Genomic DNA, 17,706 nt, shown 5'->3' on the forward strand with positions numbered 1-17,706 from the left:
ACATCTCTCTGTCTGAATACTTTGATTGCCTTGACAACGGGCAGGTATTTTTCTCTGACTATAAATGCGGTAACCTTCAAGGAATCCCACATTTCACCTGACGAAGGAGAAAGCCTCTGAAAGCTTGTGATTTTCAAATAAAACTGTTGGTCTATAACCTGGTGTTGTAAGATTCCTTACATTTGTCAACCCCAATCCATCACTGGCATCTCCACATCATATATACTGTATCACCATCATGATACCAGTCCAGCGAACCTGGTGCCAAAACAGGGTTAGCCATAAAGTTCAAACCTGCTGATGATTCTGGTGGTCCACACACTTTGGGTCCAGCTCCACTGTTGACTGTCACCCCAAATGATGAGGTGTGAAACCAAGACAAGATTAAAGACATTGTAGTGACTTTGCCTAAAGATGTCTGAGCCACAGATCCGTGCTGGCTCCAGCCGGGATTTCTCTCACTCCATGAAGATACTTAGATCCTACCAGCCTGTAGTCTTTAGAGGTTTAAGGGTCCTCATGCCCAGTTGAATGAGATTACTTTGTACTGCCAGTTTATTCCCTATCACTCTGGCACTGACGATGGAAAAATCCCACGACTATATGAAAATACAGTTCTTTTAAGGTCAACAGCTGCCAGCCAATCTCTTGGCTATACTGGAAGAATGTGTAATAATTCCTGAACTGTTGTGAAATTTTCCTTGTAGTTGGAATTTTCAATTTTCAATGTGGGAGAACCTTCACCACACGGACTGCAACGGTTCAAGAAGGCGGCTCACCATCACCTTCTCAAGGGCAATTAAGGATAGGCAATAAATGCCGGCCTCGCCAGCGACGCCCACATCCCATGAACGAATAATTTTTTAAAAATAGTCTTTGGTCCATCAGGAGTCAGAAACTCCTGTTACTAAAAGAAGCACCTTTGCCTCTAAATCCAAAATCTTTTTGATCGGCATGCCCTTACTATCCCATTGAAGTATATTCCCTGAATCAATGAAAGTTTACAATAACATGAAGGGAATAACCTTCCTTGATAGTATATTTTAGTCAGGTATCGATGTGAGGAGAACCCATTTGTCTTCAGTGTCCCCTAATGGCAAGCTCACCAGTCTTGGATGAGTCGCAATTTCCTCTAGATAAACAATGGGAAGAGTGAAACCATCGTCTTCAGGCTCAGCCACAAACTCCGTACCCTTGCCACTGATTCCAACCTCCTCCCCAGCCATTGACTCAGGTTGAAGCAGACTGTTTGCAATCTCGGTGTCCTATTCTTTAAGCAGAGAGACATTGGGCATGGACTGGTTTGCTACCAGTTGAACAATTGAGACAAAGATCATTGCATCTTTTGAAGGAAAGTGGATCAATATTTGAGGGAATGAACTATGCCTGGTTATGGGGAGAGAGCAGGGCAATCAGATTAGTTTGGATTACTCTCGCAAACATTTGGCACAGACATCATGGATTGAATGGCCTCCTTCTGTGCTGTAAATATTTTTAATAGGACACTGGATAGTAATCAGAACCAGGAACCCTGGCCAAATTTCTCCTTCCTAACCCAATTATAGTACATGTACAGCCACCCAAGGCTGCGTACAGCTAATTTAACCAATTAAGGGGATCGAACCTGGGACTTTCCTGGTGTGAATGGCTCAGCTACTCATTCAACAAACTTGCTAAGCTATGATGGCAGCACCTATTTTATACAGTCATCAAAAGAACAGTCAATAAAAGATTTAATTTACAATATAAACTCCCGACATTCCCAAAAGAATTTTATCACCGTGAGTCATTCTCTATAACAATGCAATACTGTTTGGTAAACAAAGCTGAACTATAAAATTATTTAAATCGTCACTAGGTGTGTTGGCGTTGTGCTGAAAGCTAATCATAGAAAATACACCGTGAAAATAATTTGACAAGGTCGGCAGTCATTAGCATATGGCAGACTTTTCTGGCAACCAATAGTTGAACAAACTGCGTGATGGTTCCTACTATAGCATTAGAATTGAAAAAAGTTCCATTAACAGTAACACTTAATGAATTTCACTGAACTGCCAATCGTCACCACAAATATACAACTCACTCTTGGATTTATAATATTTACTTGGAAACAATGGAAAATATATCTTCATTCTAACTCTCCCTTAAATCCAGCACTAATGAAAGATGGGATTGCCGACAAGTGCACTGTATATACAGACAGGATAGATGACACCATCGAAAAGACTGCTCAGAATGAACCAATACACACAGCAAAACCTTGTTTTATACGTGGTCTGACTTTCAGTTAGTAGTACAGTAATTTGTTGCAACGTACAAGAGTCGAGAAGACATTTCTTCCACTGAAATGCAAATAAACAAAACCCCCACGTGTGATAAAAATGTAATTCATGTTTCAATCCAATATGGCTGGAACTCCTAAACTAAAAGTTAAGTGGTACTGCAGTTCAAGACCTGCATTCTGGAGATGAACTGGTAAAGAAACTCACCTCCCCAGTAGCAAGTATCATACTGTTGAGACTCTGGCATCAGTGCAGCATAAATGTAAGCCTGATGCCAGCATTTCAGTCTGCCTTCAATTTGTGCACTTAAGTCTCCTGGCAACACAGGAGTGCCAGTGTGATGATGTAATGTCGCCACATGGCTCAGTCCTGTGTGCCTGGAATCTTTTGGTCCAAAGTCAACTGCAGAGTGATAAGGACAGCTCTGAAACCTTTATCTCAACAGTAACCAAAGTGAGCTGTATCAGACTATCCCTAGTCTTTGCAGAACAGTGTTTATTAGCTTACATCAACTTGTACTGCAAAACGTATTTAAAGCTTTGAGTAGAAAAATATTTTCCAAACAAAAACATTATTTTATAAAAATCACCGTAAAATACTATTTTCTACAAATTTCTTATAAATTCTCCCTCATAATATTCATAAGTGTGACTGACAGTAATTCTAATGATTTAGGAAATCAAGTATGGTTGCACATGCATTAATTAGTCGTATAATCCCAGAAAAAACAGGTGCATACAATCCTTATATTGCTACTGGAGTTTTCAGTGAGTTTAATACATTACACAGCATTTTTGTTTAATACTAGTGTCAGCCTTGGCTCAGTGGTAGCACTCTCACCTGTGAGTCAGAATGTTGTACGTTCAAGCCCCACTCCAGAGACTTGAGCACTCCAGAAACATGCCTGGTTATGGGGAGAGAGCAAGCCAACGGGATCAGTTTAGACTGCTCCAGCATAGAGCTGGCACAGACATCATGGGCTAAAAGGCCTCCTTCTGTGCTGGAAACATCTTTGGCTGTAATCCAGGTTATCACTTCATTGCAGTACTGAGGGAGTGCTGCACTGTCAGAGGTGCCGTCTTTCAGATGACGTTAAATCGAGATCCCATCTGCCCTTTCTGGTGAACATAACAGATCCCACAGCACGATTTCAAAGAAGAGCAGAGGAGTTCTCCTTATGTTCTGGCCAACATTTATCCCTCAAGCAACATCCCAAAAAAAAATTATGTGGTTATTTATTTCACTGCTGTTTGTGGGATCTTGCTGTGTGCAAACTGGCTGCCACAATTCCTTATAACATTGACTAAATTTCAAAGTACTTAATTGGCTGTAAAGTGTTTCGGGACATCCTAAGGCATGAAAGGCATAGCAAGTTCTTTCTATCTTTAATGCTTGGCACAACTGAAAAATGCTCTCAAACGGTCAGTATTCCCTAATGAAGCATTGATGCAGAAAGTTTTCAGTCATTCAGTAAGATTTCCAAATGTGGCAGGAAGAAAAGTACACACAGGTGTTCAAAAGTCATTTACATTTTGGATTTGTACTTTGTTTAAAAAAAACTAAAAGTAGCCCTTCACACAGCGATTACAGCTGGAGTCAGGTTTACTATCTCAGCTGTTTTTTGATGTATCTACCAACAAAGCAAACTGGAGAAGCTCTGCTGCTCTGTTTTCTAAAGCTACCCTACATCCCAAGTGACAATTAAGTGTTTCTGGACACATAGAGTGAAGATGAGAGAATAAGTTTGTTTCCTACCATGTCTGGTTTTGAAACAAACCAAGACTTTGATGACACCTAGTCTGTTATCAAGTTTACTGAATGTAGGTAATGTATCTCATCTTCCAGTCCAGGCTCTGTTTTGGAGGATGTTAATCTTTGAACACGTAACCCACGGGTAAAAGAAAACACACTATAAAATAAGAAAACAGCCAGAACTCTTAAATGATCACTCAACAGAACTTTTAATGTGAAAGCATGAAAAAAAAGTTTCAGAATTAAAATCTAAATGGAACATTGGACAGCAATTTTTACTTAACGGCTGACATTTTTTGTAAACTAAACGTTAACATAAAACTTAACCTTTCTCTCTTCCCCCTCACCCATTTTTTTGAAGTTACTTTTATCCCCTGCAACATCCCATTGCCCAGGCAAAAGCTTAGGCAGCAAGCTGTTCAGAGCTGAACAAAATTGCTACAGGCCAATTCTCCTGCTTTCTAGAAATAATTTTTCCCGCACACCCAGCCATAATCAGGAACTCATTAAGTGTGGAATCGCATAAATGAGTCAATCCTACTGCTCCAGTACACCAATTTGCTGTGCTCTTAACCACCATTCAAAACAAAGACTATTAATACCGGTCTAGAAAATCCCACACATTTTCTAACATAAAAGTTACTTTTAAGTTTAGATTGTGTCAGGTCTACCTTGGTAGATCAAATCCCGTCCATATGAATTTCCGCAAAAATTAGGAGGTGGCACCATGGGTGCTGTCATCAATCAGTGAGAGACATACGAGCCCTTAATAAACAAATTGTTCAAACTTGAACTGGTTGACGGGACTTAGTCATGTAACTGTGACTAGCTACTCTTTACTCTTCTATAAATAGCATTCTATTTGTGCAATTCAAATTCAAGCAGGATCACAGAATGTCAGGCAAACTGTTGTACAAACAACTTATCCACTAAATCAGTTTCCACCAAAACACTCTTTCAGCAGCAACTGATAATACAGATTTCCATAATTCTTCTGGCTGAAACATATTTTTTTCTGATTTCTGAAGGCTTGTAAAACTATTAACATTAATCCCAAGAGATCCCTTTAGATACTTTTCCTACACCATATGTCAAAAATGTCACAGCACTTGAAAATGTGCTCATTATAGCACTCTGAGGAAACTTTTTAAAAGACTGTATCCTCTGTAAGTAACTCGGAATTCAAAGCTATGGAGTTGAGAGAACAAGGGATCATATAAACCATGATATTCGTAAAAAGAAAAAAAGACTTGCATTTATATAGCACTGCTTTCACAGACCTCAGGATGTCCCAAAGCGCTTTACAGCCAACAAAATACTTTTGAAGTGTAGTCACTGTTGTAATGTAGGAAACGTGGCTGCCAATTTGCACACAGCAAGGTCCCACAAACAGCAATTAGATAATAGCCAGGTAACTCCCCTGCTCTTTTTCGAAATAGTGTGGTGGAATCTGTTATGTCCATCTGAGAGGGCAGAAAGGGCATCGCTTTAACATCTTATCCAAAAGATGGCACCTCTGACAGTGCAGTGCTCCCTCAGTACTGCACTGGAGTGTCAGCCTGGATTTTGTGCTCAAGTCTCTGGAGCAGGACTTAAACACACAACCTTTTGACTCTGAGGCAAGAGTGCGACCCGCTGAGCCACAGCTGACACCATAGATACAGCTAGTCATTTTCATCGAAGACATGGGTCCTCAGGTAGCCGAAAGCCACTGAGGCACTGTTAATGCGGTGCTGAATCTCCTCATCAATGTTCACATTCTTTGATTGATCGCTACCAAGGAATGCAAAGTAGTCTACATTCTCTAAAATTGTTCCACTGATCATCGAATCATAGAATCATAGAAAATAGGAGCAAGAAAAGGCCATTCGGCCCTGCTCCACCATTCAAAATGATCATCATGGCTGATCGTCTAACTCAGTACCCTGTTCCCGCTTTTTCCCCATATCCCTTGATCCCTTTAGCATTAAGAAATATATCCATCTCCTTCTTGAATACATCTAATGACTTGGCCTCCACTGCCTTCTGTGGTAAAGAATTCCACAAGTTCACCACCCTCTGAGTGAAGAAATTTCTCCTCATCTCTGTTCTAAATGGCATACCCCGTATCCTGAGACTGTGACCCCTGGTTCTGGACTCCCCAGCCATCGGGAACATCCTCCCTGCATCTAGTCTGTCTAGTCCTGTTAGAATTTTATATATTTTGATGAGATCACCTCTCGTTCTTCTAAACTCTAGTGAATATTGGCCCAGTCGACCAAATCTCTCCTCATATGTCAGTCCTGTCATCCCAGGAATCAGTCTGGTAAACATTCGTTGCACTCCCTCCATGGCAAGGACATCCTTCCTCAGATAAGGAGACCAAAACTGCACACAATACTCCAGATGTGGTCTCACCAAGGCCCTGTACAACTGCAGTAAGACATCCCTGCTCCTGTACTCAAATCCTCTTGCAATGAAGGCCAACATACCATTTGCCTTCCTAACTGCTTGCTGCACCTGAATGCTCGCTTTCAGCAACTGGTGTATAAGGACACCCAGGTCTCGTTGCACCTCCCCCTTTCCCAATCTATCACCATTCAGATAATAATGTCGAACTGTTTTTACAACCAAAGTGGATAACCTCACATTTATCCACGTTATACTGCATCTACCATGTTCTTGCCCACTCACCCAACTTGTCTGAATCACATTGGAGCCTCTTTGCATTCTCCTCACAGCTCACATTCCACCCCGTCTGCAAACTTGGAAATGTTACATCTAGTTCCCTCATCCAAATCATTGATATACATTGTGAATAGCTGGGGCCCAAGCACTGATCCCTGTGGTACCCCACTAGTCACTGCCTGCCACCCGGAAAAAGACCCGTTTATTCCTACTCTCGGTTTCCTGTCTGTCAACCAGTTCTCAATCCATGCCATATTTCTCTCAATCCCATGTGCTTTAATTTTGCACACTAACTTCTTGTGTGGGACCTTATCAAAAGCCTTCTGAAAATCCAAGTACACCACATCCACTGGTTCTCCCCTATCTATTCTACTCGTTACATCCTCAAAAAACTCCAGTAGATTTGTTAAGCATGATTTCCCTTTCATAAACCCATGCTGACTTTGTCCAATCCCGTTAATGCCCTCCAAGTGTTCTGTTATCACATCCTTTTATAATAGACTCTAGCATTTTCCCCACTACTGATGATAGGATTACTGGTCTGTAATTCCATGTTTTTTCTCTCCCTCCTTTTTTAAATGGTGGGGTTACATTTGGCACCCTCCAATCTGTAGGAACTGTTCCAGAGTCTTTAGAATTTTGGAAGATGGTCACCAATGCATCCACTATTTCCAGGGCCACTTCCTTTAGTACTCTGGGATGTAGATTATCAGGCCCTGGGGATTTGTCAGCCTTTAGCCCCATTAATTTCCCTAGCACTATTGTTTTACTCATACTGGTTTCCTTCAGTTCCTCCCTCTCACTAGACCCTTGGTTCCCTAACATTTCCAGGAGGTTATTTGTGTCCTCCTTTGTGAAGACAGAACCAAAGTATGTGTTTAATTGTTCTGCCATTTCTTTGTTCCCCATTATAATTTCCCCCATTTCTGACTGTAAGAGACCTACATTTGTCTTCACGAATCTTTTTCTCTTGAGATATTAAATTGATGGTTATTGATGGGGGAGAAGAAAGAGTAGCAGATGCAGGTTGAAAAAGCACTTCAGTTTTGGAAACATTGATAGAGAGTCTGAACAGATTGCAGGCTTCAAAAAAATCAGTCTAGGATCATGCGAAGATCACTGGCAGAGTGAGCCACAATTGTACAGAAAACAAAAAACAACCATACTACTCAAAAGTTGTCATAAGAACATAGTGATTCTATGATTCTATGACATAAGGAGGTAGGAATGAAAATGGTCATGCAGCCTAACCAATTCATCCTGCTTTATTTACATTTTCACAAATCACAAAGATCCCTTTCATGTATCTCACATGTTAGAATCAAACATTCCCTGATAAAAGAAGAATCTGACGACTACAATAAACTCCAATGCATCCCCAACCACTGTACCGGTTTGCTTTGGAACATTACTAAAATCCTCTATAGCCATAACTATGGTTCATTTTTTAAGTCAACTATATTGCAAATCTTGCTGTTTTAATTCATGAAAGAACCTAGATTGCTTCTTTAATCCTTTACAAACGTATCGGGGTAATCTCTCGTAATTTCTTCCAATTGCTTCTTCGATTTTCATTCTCAGTTTGTCTTCTCACCTCCTCACCATTGGATTGCCTCTCCAACTTAGCACATTTTTCAATTTTCCATTTGCGCAAGTTGTTTGAAACAATGTTGTTAGTCCTTCATGCTTACTCTGCCCCCTTACTTAATCATTTGAGTTTTGATTAGTTTTCTTCGATCTCCTCCTCATATCTTCTCAATCCAATCATTGGTACATTGGTATAGTTCTGCAGGCCGTGACCCTAGACAGTGAGTGTTGGCAGGCTATTTTACCCTGGACAGCATACAGTCAAACTTGATCTTGCGGCACAGGAGGACATTACGCAGTAGAGATGCCCAATTGGCTCTTTGATGCCCTTTTGTGTTTAATTTGCACGACACTAATTGCTAATTGTAATATTTTCAGAATATAGTGTTAAATATAAACAGCCTCTTTTGAAACAGACTACGTATCATGCAAGTCATCATGGTATTTTTAAACTTTGTCCGTCTCTGGCTACAATTTCATTAACATTTCCATTGTGTCAAAGTGCTTTCTAATGCGTTTCCTCAAATAGCAGGCAATAGTCACATATTGTAATTAAAACAGAAACATTTACTGAACAAATGCTTGCTGAAACAGTGTTGTGAATAACAGTGATTAGTCAAACGCACAGAGACTGTAGTCTGCACCCAGGAAGGATGTGTCAGTCGCACAGTACATGTGGAAAATTAGAGTGCTCCACTAATATTTGATAGCAATTAGGTAAATGTTCACCAGCTGCACATTCAACAGCTGTTAACAAGAACATTATAGAAAGCAAAAACTTCAAAGTTGATTGTTTTATGTCAAGAAATTCAACATGCCCATGGGAGATTTTATAGTTTCTGGTTGAAGTATATATTAAGGGATCCAGGAGAAAGAGAAGAGAAACACACTTTCTCCACAATGAAGTATTGTTAATCCAAGACACTATAAAGTTCTTTTCCAGATTACTAAGCTTCGCTGTTCAAGTAAGCAAAACTCCAGGTATTAAATTTCACAAAATATAATTATAGACAGTTATTCAAAAATAAAATATCCTTAATTGCCACCCACGTTGAACTCAACCAAGCCAATGGTATTTGTGCTTTAAAAGGCAGTGATTCTAAAATGTTTAATGTACTGTACTTTTAGTAAACTAAGCTGGCATTGAACAATTAAACGTGGGTGGTACAAGCATGTCGATGCATGAATGTGGTACATTACAGACTGCTCGGAAATGAGTCCTGCACCTCAATTCTCCACGTAATGAGGTCAATGGTTTTGCCGGAGTGAAGAAACAATCAAGTGTCGGGTCGACCTGAATCTTCTTTGGGTACCTAAATAACGTCAGCCCAACAGCTAGTGGCATTTACGAGGCTTGGGATTACAGAGCCTACTCACAACAACTTGCATTTATATAACACCTTTAACATAGCAAAACGTCCCAAGGCGCTTCAAAGGAGCGTTATCAAACAAAATTTGTCATTGAGCCACATAAGGAGATATTAGGACAGGTGAAAGAGGTAGGTTTTAAACAGCGTCTTAAAGGAGGGGAGAGAGAGAGAGAGAAAGAGAGAGAGAGAGAAAGATTAGGAGAGGTTCAGGGAGGGAATTCCAGAGCTTACGGCCTTGGCAGCTGAAGGCATGACCACCAATGGTGGAGCGATGAGAATCGGGTATGTGCAAGACGCCAGAATCGGAGGAGCGCAGAGATCTCGGAGGGTTGTGAGGAAACTGAAAAGAGCCAGAATAACTTCAAAAGCACAGAGAGATAGACTGAAAGTGGAAGAATAATAAAATAAATCAGAGGATAAGTAACTCTGGAATGTGTTTTCTAGCTGTCTTTTTAGAAATGATTCCACTCCAATTGTTTCTCCCTTCTACAACTAACTCATCATTGTACTTCTTCAGACCAATTCCATCTCACTCCGCAAGGGTCCCAGTCTCGGCTTGCTCCTTCCGCTGTCACCACAGATTGGCCTGCTCCCACTGTCCGGTATCCAACAGATCTCCTTCTCAATCAAGAGCCCACTTTCTTCTTAACCCACAGTTCCCCCACCCACCCCTGTGTAAACCTGAAAAGGAGGAAGAGAAGGTGAACAAGAAAAATAGAGACAACAAATGAAAAAAAGAAACAACGAATGAAGAAAGGAAATAAAAATAACAAACCAGGTGAAAGCAAACTAGATAAGATGAACTGGAAAAGGGGAGAGGGAATGAAAAGGTGAGAGATGGGCAACTAATAGAAAAGTGAAAGAACAAACTGGAAAAAGAGAGCAAACCAGAAAAGGAACAAGGCAGAGAGAGAAAGAGAGAGAGAGGGGGAAAGAGAAAACACAAACCATAAAAACAAAGAGAGTGCAAAAAAGTGATCTCATTGAAACATATAAAATTATGAGGGGGCTTGACAGGGTAGATGCTGAGAGGCTGTTTCCCATGGCTGAAGAGTCTAGAATTAGGGATTATAGTCGCAGGATAAGGGGTCGGCCATTTAAGACTGAGATGAGGAGGAATTTCTTCACTCAGAATCTTTGGAATTCCCTATCCCAGAGGGCTGTAGATGCTGATTCATTGAATATATTCAAGGCTGAGATAGATAGATTTTTGGACTCTAAGGGAATCAAGGGATATGGGGATCGGGCAAGAAAGTGGAGTTGAAGTCGAAGATCAGCCACGATCCTTATGGAATGGCGGAGCAGGCTCGAGGGGCTGTATGGCCTACTCGTTCTCCTATTTCTTATGTTCTTATGGTAAGTTGGGACACATATCTCAGCAACATGAAAAGGAAAAGGTGAGGCATTTCCTCTAAGGAAGAAAGGCAAATCGGATTTAAAAACACCCTGGACCACTTTCCGAGATGTCCCAGCAAGCTACTTCACGGTGGCATATGGAGTCGGATGAGAATAGGTCATCCATCCACATTCTCAGTCAAAGTTGGTACATAGTCTGTGATTAGAAAGAAAAATAGAGGGAATCTTGCTTTAACAAAAAGAGCTGACTGGAGACTTGTCATCAACTTGCAAGGCAAATATTTTGCACTTCATGAACAATGCGGCGTGCCTAGACTTACAAAAAGCATTCAACAAAGTTTGGCATGACAGGCTACTGTGGGGATTCAGGGTGAATCTTGGAAATGGCAAAGAAATTGTCAGAAGGGTAGAAAACAGCAGCAACTTGTCAGATGAGTTGTTTCGGGTTAGGGAGTAAGTGCTGACTGAGGTGCCCCAGGGATCAGTATTGGGACTGTTACTGTTTCTAATTTACATCAATGACTTTGATTGCACATCTCAATGCAAACTAGTCAGATTTGCAAATGATATCAATCTAGGAGGGGCAATTAATTCTGAGAGGCAGCTCAGGAAATACTAAACATGTTGGACCAAATATGCAAATAGATAGAACAACAGCAAATAAAATTTAATACAGATAAGTGTGAACTATTCATTATAAGAAATCTTGCTGAAACAGCTAAGGACACATTTACAGTATGGTGTCTAGTTCCGGTCATCAGGACATAAAGGAGGCAGATCGAAGAACAGTCGAAAGAATGAACCCTTATATCAGAGATCTGAGTTATGAGGATCGGCTAGAAAAACTTAGATTTCTCATCCTTGACACTAAGGGGTGATCTTATAGTAGTATGCAAGATAGTAAATGGCATGAAAAAAGTCCAAACTAAATCAAAATCAAACTAAACTGCAAGTGTAAGATAAACAGGCACAGGTTTAAACTAAAAAAAAAGGCTAATTTAAGTCTTGCATCAGGAATTTCTTTTTCATACAGAATGGTCGATACATGAACTGGACTTCCAGATAGAGCAGTGGAGATGAAAACCCTTGAATCGTTTTAGAAAATAAATCAGATGGGGAGTGTAAGGTAGTTGTGGATGGATGAACTAAGTGAGTCCAAATGGCCTTCTTCATCTGTATTTATCTTGTGATCTTGTGACGAGACAGGGCAACATTATATTTTGCATTTTAACTACTGACCTCTGATCTTCAGGGAAGGAATTGTTTCATAAAATTGTGCATAATTTTATTACAAATGTATTAAAATTTGCTTGAAAACGGGTGGAAGAATGATAAACAGCTTAAATTTTTTTGTTACTCTTAGCTTTGTGCGGCCACGCATTGCTTTGCTAAATCTAACAAATGGCGTGCGATACATTCGATATAATCCAGGTTCTTCCGTCTTGGTAATTGTTAGTTCTGTAATTTCTCCAGTTTCCACAAGGCCAATACAAACTCATTTTCTTTGTCAACTACAGGCACCTGCCACAGCAACTTCCCCCTTTTTATACTCTCAGCATTTTTCATTGACCCTAAGGGAGCAATTAAGCACAATTTACCATAATCTAATGGAGAACCATTTTGTTTTGGCAAAATGCATATTGCTAATGATCTCCATACATTTAGAAGTACTCTTGGTTTCAAGTAACAACATCGAGTTCTTCTAAACTTCTAATGACTAATTTATAAGGCAGGCAGAAGCTAAATGTTAATAAACCAGGAACTCTACAAAATGTGAATTAGATTTAATTACACCTGTTATCCTGAATAATGATTACATTTTAGTTATTCACTCTTAATAAACATATATATTGTCAGAAAACAAACAATTTCCTATATAATACAGTTTTCTAACAGAGAGAATAAGTTGATTACAAACACAATCCTCAAACACCTCTCCTTCATCATTCAACAGCTATTTATGATCTAAGGATGCCCTTGTAATTTGGCCTCAAATAAGATTGCCATCTGATTAATTTCTCTACACTAATGTTCAATGTACTGCTTCAGGACTGGAATTGTGTCCCAATGGAATTTCCCCTTAAGTGGATATTCAACAGGAGATAGGATTTGTGGAACATATATAGTTCATAAAATCAGTTATAAAGTTAATCACAAAGTAGTAAGACTGCTCAGCTTGTTACATGATGCTGTATACCTTTAGGTCTTTGTCACAAACAACATTAATAAATTTCATTGCTATCTCAATTAGAAAACTACTTAAGCAAACAGCGAACAGTAATTCAGGATTCAGGTGGCACTTATAAACTGCTCAAGATTTGCTCTTGTGATTTAAGACATCATTGAATTTGGGACTTGCAACTAACTCATACATATTTAATTGCATAAAGTAATCACCAGAGATTCAGGTTCATACAGGAACCTAAAATTTGAATTCACCAGCCATCATACCAGACTCCCCAGACCATTAAAGAATACAAAGACATCCTCCCACTGAGACGGTTAATGTTTAGGATGGGCTGCTCAGGGAGTCGATTGAGGCTGCCGACATCAGTAATATTAAGAGGAAGTTGTGGAGTCGTTTGGCAAGAAAATCAATTGAAGGATGTGGGTAGCAAATTGTATTTTGTTTTTGAACCCTGGGGCTGGCTAGATGGACAAAAGTGGTCTTTTCCAGTCCTTTGTTCATTCCACCACGAGAAAATAGGTATATATACTCACCCCTACGCTAACAGGTGTTTGAAGAGGAACCCCTTCCAAGATTGATTCTCCCAGCAATAACAAGGAAGAAGGTACCCAGTACCCTGCAGCAGCTCACCATTACTTATGTGTGGTCCTCAACAATGAATGTCAGTAGGAGATCATTGGCGGATGGCGGCTGAGACTGATCTTGTCCTCTTCCAAAATACTGATGTGCTCTTACATTAGGAGTCATTCAAATAACGATTAGGAGCGGGAACCTTGGCTAAATATCCCATAAAAAATAAATAAAACATCTAAATAATCCACGGGTGCCAATTGTAGCATCCCCACCACTGCCTGGTTGAGATCAGACAGTGCAGAAACAGACTGGGGAACAAACCGGTCCATTCTTGATATATGTGAAGCACTTTAGGACATCCTTAGCATGTACTGTATAAATGTAAGTTCTTTCCTTCTTCCTTATATGACTCAGCTACTCAGTCAATAAACTTGCCTAATCACATGGGTGCAATTAAGAGCACTACTCCCCGAGTTTTGGCACAATGTTTGATCAGGGAATGTCACAGCCAAGTTTGATTCTGTCCTCACCTGGTGTCCAAACGTGCATTTTCCTGTTCAAGTCTGCACCCTCACTATAGTTAGTATCAGGAAACACAGTGTGCACCAGTGATCAAACCTGGCTCACCACCACGTTGGAAAGTATACTTAATTACTGAGCCCTTGTAGGCACTCCAAGAAATAGTTTGTTGATTAAACAGTGACCAGCTGTGAATCAATAGCACTAAGAGCGGAAGCAGTACGCCTTGATAACGAGGGGCCCTGACCAATTTCACCTCCTAACTGCGCCAAATAATTAGGCAAGTTTATTGAGTGAGAAGTGGAGTCACATAAGGAAGTAAGAAAGAACTATATAGTAGCTCTTCATCCTTTTCGACCTGTCTGCAGCCTTTGACATGGCTGACCACACCATCCTCCTCCAACGCCTCTCCTCCGTGTCCAGCTGGGTGGGACTATCCTGGCTTGGTTCCATTCCTACCTGTCCAGTCCTAGCCAGAAAATCTCTGCAATGGTTTCACTTCCCGCTCCGTTACCTCTGGAGTCCCCCAAGGATCTATTCTTGGCCCTCTCATATTTCTCATCTAAAAGCTGCCCCTCGGCGACATCAACCAAAAACACATCAGGTTCCACACGTACGCTGACGACACCCAGCTCTACCTCACCACCACCTCTCTCGGTCCCTCCACTGCCTCTCATTTGTCACACTGCTTGTCCGACATCCAGTACTGGACGAGCAGAAATTTCCTCCAATTAAATATTGGGAAGAACAAAGCCATTGTCTTTGGTCCCCGCCACAAACTTCGTTCCCAAGCCACCGACTCCGCCCCTCTCCCTGGCCACTGTCTGAGGCTGAACCAAACTGTTCACAACCTCGGCATCCTATTTGACCCTGAGCTGAGCTTCCAACCCCATATCCTCTCCATCATCCAGCTCTGTAACATTGAATGTCTCTGACCCTGCATCAGTTCATTTGCTGCTGAATCCCTCATCCATGCCTTTGTTACTTCTAGACTCGACTATTCCAATGCTCTCCTTGCCGGCCTCCCACCTTGCACCTGCACTGAGCTCATCCAAAACTCTGCCGCTCATATCCTAACGTGCACCAAGTCCTGTTCTCCCATCACCCCTGTGCTCGCTGACCTACATTGACTCTTGGTCCAGGAACACCTCGATTTTAAAATTCTCGTCTTTGTTTTCAAATCCCTCCCTATCTCTGCAACCTCCTCCAACCCTGCAACCCTCCAAGGTCTCTGTGCTCCTCCAATTCTTGCCTCTTGTGCATCCCTGATTTTAATCACTCCACCATTGGCAGTCGTGCCTTCAGCTGCCTCGGCCCTAAGCTCTGGAATTCCCTCCCTGACCCGCTCTACCTCTCTCTCCTCTTTTAAGACACTCCTTAAAACCTACCTCCTGTCCTAACATGTAGTTTGTTGTCAAATTTTGTTTGATAACTGCTTCTGTGAAGCACCTTGGGATGTTTTACTACGTTAAAGGTGCTATATCAATGCAAGTTTCTGCTGCTGTTGTTGGTACTAAATTTGACCTCAGTGACTGGGAAGGGGGTAGAAAATTTGCCAGAATTCTTACTTCAGTCCAGTATTGCCTATTCAAAACGATGTATTTGTGGATATTAGGCAATTATAGGATCAAGCTCTGCTGTGAGGCCCCTCATAGTTGCCCATCAGTACTTGCTATCTGGGCTCATGCAGGAAGAATGGCCTCTTGAACCAGGTAAAGGGGTAGGAGGAGCTGCCAGCACTCATGTTACCATAACCCAGTATATCACTGGCTTTGTTTTTTCAGTGATTGCCCAGCCCCACTCTGCCTCCAATCTCCTTAGGGCAAGTAGCAACAGCAGTTAAGAACTGACCTGCTCTCAACAGCTATATTACTTTTGTGCTGGGCACATGGAGGCATGCGAGATTGGATTAATGGTGATGTTCCCTCCCTTAATGAGGAATTTCTGGCCTCTGTTGAATAGCAGATCAGGAATTTAACAGTGTTGCAAGCTTATTCCTCACTTCCTCATAGCAACGCAAACTGGAACAAACTTCAAGATGCTGTGCCACCATGCTCATTTATACATTTTGCCATCTATCCCGATATGAAGCTGTACCAGTCATTTTTTTTAAGAGTGGCTTCAGATAACATGCTTCGCTCTTCACACTTTGTTATTCTTTGAATTAGCCCATCAATCATCTGCAACACCATCTTCAAAATCCAGCGACAGCACAAATTTTAACTTGCTTTTACATTTTTGTTTTGTGAGTTTGCTATTTTAAAGATAGTTTATTTTTCAATTAGGGAATAGCTTCAAGATTCCAAAGCTATTTTTGTTTTCAGCCGTCGAGTATCACAATGTAAACAATCAACATTGAAAAATAGATCATTCCAAAAAATGGTTGCAGAATCAATGAAAAAAACCATACAATTGTGTACATTAACACAATAAAGGGAATGCTCACGAATGAAAATTTTACAGGAGATGCTACCTTTCTTGCTTTAAAAATAACCCGAGGCTTAACGTGTTATTCTGTGCTAAACACAACCCACACTATAATCTAGACAAGCAGCATACTAAATGGTTTTATTTGGATTGATGTGTTCAAGTACCTGAACTATCCAATTCTGAAATACAGGGTAATTTCAAAACCGACTCTCGTCAAATAGTTCTGAAAATAAACCCTTCCATTTTCTAAAACACTGTGCAATGTTTGAAATGCAAGAGGAAAAAAATAGGATACTTACCATCTGAGATCGATTCTTCGGACAGCCATTGATGTCCTCAATCTTTTCATTTGCTGAAATATCAAGAAAACAGCATGCTTAACTATTATGGCATATTGAGTACAGACAGCTTGGTCTTCCAACTATAGATAGTGCTAAGGAATGGCTTGTTGAAAGCTGTTGGTAATGGATCAAATCGTTAACAAGCAACCTTACCAAAGCAAACAAACACTCCTCAGGAGTATGCACAATTTTCTGCTGGCGAGTGCCCACCCACCCCACAGCAGCTGAGGAGCAAGGTCATCCTCTAAAAGCAGACAACTGTACAGACAGCCTTCCTTAACCCCTTCCACGCTCGTTTCCCTCTCCTTCTTTCCATTAACTGTCTACACACACCAGTCCCATCAGGGGTGGGTCAAGCACGCCATACTATCATGGGCAGGATAAGATTTCATGACCACTCCAGAAAAAGCAGCAGAGAGGCTGGGATAACACAGATGGAAACCACATGAAGCCTCTACGGCAAGTGCAATTAGCTACTGGAGTTAAAACGCTTTGCTTACCTCTTGCCTCTTAATTGATTTTTCCTATCTTCACCTGCTGCCAATTGTTCAAGCGTTACAAAGACGATTATGACTGACATTTCTTTTCCCTCCATACTAACGCTCGTCCATGTTTGACAAGGCAGTCTCGCTGTTAGTACA

General features: G+C 40.9%; 1 protein-coding gene across 1 annotated transcript in view; it reads right to left on the bottom strand.

Moving 5' to 3' along the window:
• Window positions 1-17,706, bottom strand: part of nav2a (neuron navigator 2a) — a 369,482-nt gene that overhangs the window by 264,496 nt on the left and 87,280 nt on the right. Inside the window, exon 3 of the mRNA XM_067994109.1 lies at window positions 17,024-17,076. Coding sequence (XP_067850210.1) covers window positions 17,024-17,076 — 53 coding nt within the window. The remainder of the gene's footprint in view (window positions 1-17,023; window positions 17,077-17,706) is intronic.

Source organism: Heptranchias perlo, chromosome 12 (assembly GCF_035084215.1).
Source record: "Heptranchias perlo isolate sHepPer1 chromosome 12, sHepPer1.hap1, whole genome shotgun sequence".
Taxonomy (NCBI): Eukaryota; Metazoa; Chordata; class Chondrichthyes; order Hexanchiformes; family Hexanchidae; genus Heptranchias; species Heptranchias perlo.